At 50.9% G+C, this 8,949-nt stretch overlaps 1 protein-coding gene across 4 annotated transcripts in view; it reads left to right on the top strand.

The window, feature by feature from the left end:
* The first annotated feature begins 233 nt into the window (after nucleotides 1-233).
* The window catches only part of OPCML (opioid binding protein/cell adhesion molecule like), a 630,964-nt gene continuing 622,248 nt past the window's right edge, over nucleotides 234-8,949 (top strand). For 2 of the 4 annotated variants that reach the window (XM_019547024.1, XM_019547022.1), the window contains exon 1: nucleotides 234-470. In XM_019547024.1, the coding sequence (XP_019402569.1) occupies nucleotides 410-470 (61 nt within the window). In that variant the 5' untranslated portion in view covers nucleotides 234-409. The remainder of the gene's footprint in view (nucleotides 471-8,949) is intronic. The other 2 variants (XM_019547026.1, XM_019547027.1) reach the window with 2 other exon arrangements.

Below are 8,949 nucleotides of genomic sequence, written 5' to 3'. Positions count from 1 at the left end.
AACATTTAACTCCCTGTCTGCAGAATCAAACCTGCAGAAGAGGCAAGTGTCTGCATGTCACTCAGGAGGCTCGAACCAATGAGTGCCTGGTAGGAGGTCTGCTCTACACAGTGCACAGACTAGTGCTGGTGTTTCTTCTGCTAGTTGTGCGTGCGTGTGTGTGTGTGTTTGTGTGTGCATGTGTGTGTATGTGTGTGTGTGTGTTTGCAGGGAGAAATTGGAGACACTGCCTGCCTGCTCCCATCTCTTCTCTTGCTCTCTCCCTCTCTCTCTCTCTCTCTCTAGCTCACTAACTCATTCTCCCTCCCTCTGCAAACATTGGATTTAAACCTGCTCAGAATTCAGCACAGAGGAAAGCAGCAGCGGCAAGCAGCAAGCAAATCAGCCTGTAGACTACTGCGGCTTCAAGATGTACCATCCTGCCTGCTGGATCGTCTTCACCGCCACCACTGCCCTGCTCTTCATCCCAGGTACAGTGGGAGAGATTTTTTCTCTAGGGGATGGAGGGGACATTGGATCAGAGGGAGGGTAAATGCAGTTGTGTATGTGTGTGAGGGGGACAGACTTGATGCACATGCAAACACACATGAACACACACACACACACACACACACACACACACACACACATTCTCTCACACAGCTAGTTGCTCTGCTGCAGAGAATTGCCAAGTGTTTTCAGCAGCCAGTGCAAGTGGGGTTCAAAAATCTGTGCCCAGCCTGCTGAGGCTCTGCCACCTCCCAGATGGGCATGGGGCTGGCTAGGAGACCAGATACTGTCTGAGTGGCGTGGGGAGAAGAAGCTCCTGTACTCTCCGTGAGAGGCTGAGTGGTCTTTCCAAGCAAAGCCTGCGTGGTTCCTGAAGGCTGTGGAGAAGTCTGTCTGTCTCAGTCATCCTCAGTTTTCCTCTCTCCCTCCTTCTGCCATTCTCAGTGATCAGGGGAGGGTGTTTTCCTTCTGAAGTTTGGCATCCTTCTCTCCCTCACCCCTAAGCTCCAGGTGCTGTTTCAAAAGCACCTGCTTGCCTTCTTGTATTTTGAGCAACTCATCCAGCAAAGCTCACCCCCCAGTGCCTGTTCTGTCCTGGGGCTCAGGTGGGAACTGAATCCCACTGTTGCTATTACCTGTTTGGACAGTCAGTCTGCAGAGGGGCAAAGATGCTGCAATCTTAGGAGGCCTGGCAGGTGGCTAGCTCCCTATGCTCTGCAAGTGCTGCTGTCCTCTTCAGGAGCTCAGCATCAGGATTCAGAGCATTGCACACACCCGTTTTAAGGGGGTTTTATTATAAGTTGGTTCAAAATATTCTCTCAGGGCTGCAGCTGCTGGTTTGAGGTATGTGTCGAGCGGAGAGGAATCATAATCCTGCCTGTGCCACATCTCTGCCCGTAAGTGAGCACTAACACTAAGAATGGAGAGCAGAGGAATAAATAAAGGGGGAGAAAGTTTCTGGCATTTGGATGGCAGCTCATGCTGTCAGGCTGAGATTTTTCAGAGTTGTGTAAGGGATTCTGACACCCAGTTCCATTAACATGAGCAGGGAATTGCTTGCTTCAACCCTAGCCTTGATTTTTCATCCAAACTGTTTTTTTCTTGGCTGTGTCTGTGATCTGGTATTTGGGAAGATGCATGCCTGTATTTTTAAATTGGTCCATGTTCCATTGTATTTTTTTCTCCAGGTCTGTGTTGGGGTTGGGGGGGGGGGAGAAAGATGGGCTGGTGAGCAAAGCATAAGCTGTACCCCTATGAAAAAACACCTTCTCTCACAACCCCAGGGCAGTAAATTAACTACAAAGTGCACATGCTAAAACTTCCTCTGGGAGGCTAATGCCCCTGGATCAGCTACAGGTCCTTTTTTGAGAAAAACCTCAAGATTTAGATCACCCTGTGCCACCCACTTCTGTGCTGCGGGCCTGAGCATCACTGAAGTTCAGCATGAGTCCAGTGGGTACTCATTTGAGGTTTAGCCAGTGGATAGGCCTTGTGCTCACAGTTCGGTATCACCCACCTTGTATATGTGAGGAAGCACAGAGCATTAGGGAGGATCAGCTGCATCAAGGCTTTTAAAATGTCCTCTCAAGCATCTGTGAATGTTTCTAAACTAAAATGGTGCAAATGTCACTTTAAAATGAGAGGAGCTTTGTGAGTGCGAGGTGAGATGGGCATCAGCTGTGAAACTCCGCCAGATTCAAGGGGTCTTTGTGGAAAATATCACAAGGCCACATGAGTTTCATAAGATGAAAACCAAGCTGGGCCTCAGGAGCTGAGGACAGCTTGTGCCTCAGAAGCCACATGGAATGAGCCAGCAGCTTTTCCAGTTTCTCAGTGGGAAGATGTTTCCTATAGTCAGAATTGCAAATGAATTGATATTGGCAGACGAGAACTGCTGGGGGTGGAAGGGTGCAATATTGGTTCCATGCCTGGTGAGCTGTAGTGCCATAGTGAAGGTATGTTTTCAGCCTGCTGAAGCCTGCCTTGCTGCACCTGAGGTCTGCCGGTCCAGTGGGGCTTACACCCTGCTATTCTAATTAGGGACAGATCTAATCCAGTTAAAAACCTGTGGCATCAATATGTCAGTAATGGAGAAATATAAACTGCTGGATCCAAGCACCCTGCACCTAGGGAGGTGTTTGGCCTTGGTTCAGGATGTGAACTCTGTTGCTGCAGCTTTTCTTTCTTACCCCGAATAGGCAGCAGTCTCTACTCTGACTTCAACTTCTCTGTGGTAAACCGAACTGCTTGCATGCGCCATGCTGGATTCTCCCTTTAGTCCATCAAGTCCAAACTCTGCCTTCTTCCATTAGCCTGCTACTCTGGAAGAGGCCAAACAAAGTTCTTCTAATGCACTTAGGTTGCTGTGTGGTGCTATGTGAAACAAGACAGTTTCCTTCCTGACCCCAGAAGTGCTCAGTCTGTGCCCTGAAGTATGAGGTTTGATTAGTCTTTAGCTTTGATTACATGATTTAGATTTGATATTGATCTTATCCAGTGTTTGCAAGCCCCACCGCACCCTGATTCTGGGAATTCTAGTGTAATTTGGTTGATCCCAATAACACTACTACGATCACCAGGGCAGCTGACATTAGAAGTCAACTCATTGACCCCAGGCATCGGCTCCCCAGTGCCTGCCCTGAGTTGTTTTCTGGTGTCACTGGTTGGGGGAGCCTGCTCCCACACTCTTCACATGCCTGTGACACCCCCACAGGATATTCAGATGCTGGTCTGAAGTGCGAACTCCTTCCCTTTCCATCTTTGTGCTACTCCTGCGGGAGTTTCGCATAAGGTGGTTAAAGTGAGAAGGGAGCCTGCTTTCAGAAGGTGTAATTAGAGTGAAGGGAAACATCACAACTTGAAGGCTCCTGCAGAAAATAGCATCGCAAAGTTATTATTAGCGATAATAGCTTATTTGCAGTTTGTTCTCTCCTTCTCCCCTCTGTTCGTTTCTCTTCTCCCTCTCCCTTTCCTGTTTGGAAAGATGCGTTTCTCCCACAGGGACTCGCGTCATCTCGTTACCAATTTACTCCTGCGGAGGCTAAAGACACGAAAGGTTAATGCAATAATGAAACCCTGACCCTCTGGTCATAGATAGCGTCTTACTCTGCAGCTTTTTATTTCTTTGTAAGACACGTTTCCATCCCAGAATAATTTCTAAGGCTAATGCTGTTGTCATCTGGTGCCTTCGGGGAAGGGGGTTCAAAGCCGTAAATTGCTTTCCGAGGCAGAATCTCTTGGATGGGAAGGACAATGAAGATTTTTAACGAGTCCAGAATCTCAGCAGTGGGAGGAGGTGGGAAGTGGGGTGGGTAATTTGATTGTCAAGCCAATGGCAAGCACGGTGAACTGCAGGGGCATCTCTGGGCGCTGAGCGGTGATTTGTACATGGGTGGGTGTTGTTTGGGGTCAGGTAAAGGAACTGCTGATGGCTCAGGGTGAGAGTGCTCTACCTGGCCCATGATCTGATATCTTACCTCTGCAGGTGACCAAGAAACTCTGTGGACTGTGTTTGCTTTGCATTAGCATTGATACTTGCTTTCTTGCCTGTTCACCCTCTGGCAGAGGGAATCGTTCCCAACCATGGAAGCTGGGCTGGTTATACCTTGCCCAGGATGAAATTTCAAGGTGAATAGTCCCAAAAGTGGTCACGTGATGACCTTAGGGGCCAAAGGTCACATTAGAGGGACAAGCTGTTGTCTGATCGGCAGTGCCGTTCCACTGAAGCCAGTGTATAGACTGGGGGTGTGATCTCACTGGTGTAAGCCAGAAGTGACTTCACTACAGCCAGTGATTCACACCAATATGAAGCAGCTTAAGATCAGAACCAGGCCAAGTGGAAGCAGCCTTTCTGTAAATGCTGCACCCAGGCCAAATCCTCTGCTGGTGTAAATCTCCACTGCCTCCACTCCTGGGGGATTGCCGTGGCTCCAGTGGGAGTAGTTGAGCTGGGTAAGAAATGCTCAGGGGTGGCTGAGGCAATGGCCCCAGCAGTAATGCAGTTTTGTGCCCTGGCATTGCTTTGGCCTGTGCTGTCACTGCCGGGCAAGATGGTACCATCTGGGCTTGTTGAACTTGGCCAGGGTCCCCAAGGCTGCCCCAGTGTGATGCTGAAATGATGGATGGACAGTCCCAGTTTCTCACTGGTCCAGGGAATCTGGGGATGAGCTGAGACCTGCCATCCCTCATGACACAGAATACAACCCAGGCATTGAGGGGGAGAGGCTGAGTAGGTGGCTACTTGGGGCACTGTGCATAAAGAAGTAGCCCTGGGAGCACTGTGGCCCTCCTTGCCAGGCTCATTCAAACTCTGCTTCTCTCCAGAGATCATTGGCCCAGAGGAAAGCAGGATTGAAAGAGACCTCCTTAGGTCATTTAGCCCCCTGCTCAAGGCTGGATCATCTCAAACTGGTCCTCTCTCTGCTTCCTCAAATCCATGTCCAGCCAACACCTGAGAGTTGCATCTGGATCCCACTGGCTGCCTCTGTGCTTTTGCTGCAGCCCAGCAGAGGAATCCAGGTCTGGGGCTGTTTGGTAACAGAAGGCGTCTCAGGGGCTGGACCGGCTGAAAACAAACCCAACCAGGAGCAGCTTTTTGTGGGGAGCATATGATACGCTCCCTCAAGGAGTAGGAGTGCTGAGCAGTGGGTGGGAGATGGCTACACCACTCTGCAGGGACCTCCGCACCCCCAGTGCTGCTGTCTGTGGAGCAATGGTACGTCACAGGGGCAGTCAGTGGACCCACACAACCCTACACTAACTGGTGTCTGATGCTTGTAGGAATTGTCCACCTGCATGGCTTCCTCAGTAACAGAGAGCTGAGGGCTGAAGGCAAGTGCCTCTCCAGCGCTGGACTTCTTGCTGCCAGCAAACGCTGCCTTGGAAGTGAGCAGCTCTTCCTTAGTGGATGCAGCTGCCTAGTGGCTTTGCTGCCCTCTTCCTGTTCCAGCTCCCCCCATTTCTTCTTGGGCTGCCCTGATAAATGCTCAGCACTTGAAGTCTGGTCCTCTCCAGAGCCCTTTGTGGTCTGCTCCTCAGAGCTCATTCCTGTTTTGCCAACCAGGGAACTCAGTTTGTCCCCTTCCTCAGTGAAATCTATCTGAGAGACCTCTGGGGGAGAAATCTCTGTATGGCCTCCCACTCAGGGAAATATCCCTCCCCTGCTGCCCTAGTCCTGCTGGTGGGGCATCTATCCCAGTTCATTCCAAGAAACTGTGCAAACCCCAGCCCATTACAGCAGCTCAGTCCCCCGTCAACTCTGTCCCAGCTCACAATGTTTCTCTCTGCTGATGCTATCAGCTTAACTAGGTCATCATTGGTAATCTGTTGCAGTTAAAGATGACTGTCATCCATGATTGCCTTGTCCAGTGGGTCTGAAGATGGCTGACAAGGCCTTTCTGGGATCAACAGACACACTTGCAGCTTGAGCACATGTTTTCATGTGAGGTGGGTGGTTCTGGGTTTTTGATTTGGTCCATGACATACTGTTTTTGCCATTCATGTTTTTCCATTTGCTGTTGTTGTCATAAGACTTCAGCGTACTGAGATCTTTGCAGTAGCCTCTTCCTCCATTTTGAGGCAGGCCTGGGCAACAGTCTCCCGTAAGTTAAAGTCAGTCTTGGCCTTGAGGACATCCTTGAAGTGCTTTCTCTGACCTCCTCTTGAGCATACACTTTGGCTGAGGTGGGAGAATAAAACTCGCTTTAGGAGTCTAGAGTCGGGCATCCAGAGGACGTGGATGGCCTAGCAAGGATGATTGTTGCCTCAATGCTCATGCTGTTTGCTTGCAAGAGGATGTTAACATTGGTGCTTGTGTCTCCCCACTGGATTCAAAGGATCTTACACCAGCAGTGTTGATGGTACTTCCCCAGTGGTATGAGGAGTCTTCTGTCTGTTAACCACGTCTCTGCTCCATACAGTAAGGTGGGAATCACAACTGCTTGATAAATCATGAGCATGATTTTGGATCTGATGTCATGATCTTCAAAATACCCATTTCCTCAAGCATCTGAAGGTTGCACTTGCCCACTTGAGGTGATGTTGGATTTCTTTGTTGATATTCGCCTTCTGCGAGAGATGGCTACTGCAAATTCTCAACGTTCTCCAAAGTCTTGCTATGAATCTGAATTACCAAAGCTGGGGACTGTTCATTAAGAGCTTGTTGATGGCGGGCTTTTATAGTCTTTTGAATGTCAAGTGTCAGTCCCATAACCCACCTGTGGTCCCTGTGTCTGGTCTGTTATCTCCAGCTGGGAGTTCTCAGATCTTCCCCTGACTTCTCCCTCAGAAGACATGTGGTGGCCACTCCAGGAGAGGATTGGGGTGAGCCTCTAACCCCCCAAACTGTCTAGCAGTTGACCACTTTATGTATGATTTGGTGCTCAAGTCCCCAGTATATCACTCCAGGACAGGCATGCAGAGGGGGGACTGCAGAAATCTTAGCATTCCAGTGCCTCCGGGTTCCCCCCCAGTGCAGTCCCTGTCCTTCAACTTGTGTGGCGTTGCACTAGCCATCTTTGTATCCATCACATCAGTCACCTCTTTGTGTCTCCCTGGCCCCCTCCTACTCTGTATTATCGCACCTAGAGGGTGTGCACTGCTGTCCTCTGCTGGAGCAAATCAGAACAGCTCTTCTGCATGTCACAGACCCTGTACTGCAGCTGGTGAGGGGAGGCTCTGTGTTAGCTCAAGTGACAGGGGTGCATCCTTTGGGTGAAGGAGCATCAGCTCTCTCCCCGCCGTCACTGTGGGGATGGGAGGAGCTGTAATGTGCAGCACAGTGACAGCCATGGCTATGGATTTGTTACAATACTTACCTTCCTCGCAGGGATTAATTAGTTGCTTGTGCGATGCTTTGAAGCTGCCGAGTGCGAAGGACAATTACTTTTGCTTTGATTTTTGTCTCTGTTTTTTGGAGCAGGGCAGCTCCCTCAGGCACCTTGTTGTCACCTCCTCCACTGAGGAGCCTTGGGTTCTGCACCCCGGGCTCTGTCACGCCTGTGATTGAGTCCCTTCCTTGACAGCCAGCTTGCTATGCTTCCCCCTCTGCTTGGTGACAGTGTGCTAGCCTGTGGCTCCTTGTGGCTCTGCTCCTACCAGCTTAGCCTGGCTGCCCCAGGCCCGAGAGAGCTTTGAAGGAGAATTAGCAAGCCATAGGAATGGGCTTGAGTTTGGGATTGGAGCACACGCACATGCCTGTTTCCTGGCTGCCTGTCATCACCACCTCCCAGTAGCAGTCATCTTCTTCCTGGCCACGGGGACTGCTGCAGTCGGCAGAGAGGATTATAGAGGACTGTGTTGCCCACGGACACCTCCTCTGCATTTGCAGCCTGGCCAAGAATGCCTAATCAGATCACCACCTCATCCACTGAGAGGCCCTTGGATTATGGACAAGGAAGCAGGGTGCAAGAGTCCTCCAGGGGAGCGGGGTAGGTGGGCTAGATATGGCATGGAGACTGGCCTGTCTCTGAGCTAGCTGTTCACCCCAGGGCAGACACTGTGTGCTGGCACTGGGCAGCGCTATCACTGTAGTTCCTGGGTGGAGAGAGCATGGCATTTGATTGTGTTGCACAAATTAATGGGAATGTGCCTAGATGAGAGAGCCAGTCACTCTTGCACTAGCCCATCACATGCCCTGTTGGACAAGGATTGTCCTGGCTCTTTGCACTCTCCTGCTTGCAGGTGACCCACACTGCCTGCACATCCCCAGGCAGTCAGCTGGTCTTGTCTCCCCTTCCTACTGGCACTTTTGCCCTCCACACACAGCCCAGACTGGTACCTTACAGTGCTAGGCACAACTGTGGTCACTACTCATCACCCCAACACACAGTCCTGCCAGAGACCCCTTTGCCCCCAGTCAGATATTGAAGTGCTCATTCCCAAGACCTGTCCCCTCCCCCTGGTGTGTACGTGGCCCCACAGGCAGACTCGTCTTCTGCCTTCTCCTCTTCAGTTGTTTGTTCCCTTGATGCACAATTCAAGGCCATTGCCTAGTGTGGGCACACTGCAGCTCTGCTCCTCCGCCATCTGCTTGCATGCCAGCAGCTTGGGGATCCATGTCCAGCAGCCTCAGAGAGGAATCCCTGACATGGGGGTGGTGGCTGCCCCACCTGAAGTTCTCCCCTTCTAGGTGCAGATCTTGAGGGACACTGTGCACCCCTGTCCTTTCCCTCACTCAGACCCCCATGCCACATCAGCAAGTTGGTCTGTGACACTTCCAGCCTTGAACACATTGGCCCCATGCTGTTTTACCCCATGAACAGCTGCTTGCTCTTGCCCTGGCCCATGTCCTAGAATGCAAATAAATCCTGTGCAGTCTGCCCACCTTGGGGAGCTTTTTTTGGAAAGGTAAAGTTATAGGCACAGTAGCGCCTTGGGTTCCATTCCCTGCTGTGCAGCAACCCTCCTGTGCCCCTTGAGCTGTTCATTTGATCTGCTTGTGCCTCAGTTTCCCCCATATAC

Source organism: Crocodylus porosus, unplaced genomic scaffold (genome assembly GCF_001723895.1).
Source record: "Crocodylus porosus isolate Cpor-Errol unplaced genomic scaffold, CroPor_comp1, whole genome shotgun sequence".
NCBI lineage: Eukaryota > Metazoa > Chordata > Crocodylia > Crocodylidae > Crocodylus > Crocodylus porosus.
Note: the sequence above shows the minus strand (reverse complement) of the source record. Positions and strands in the feature narration are given on the sequence as shown.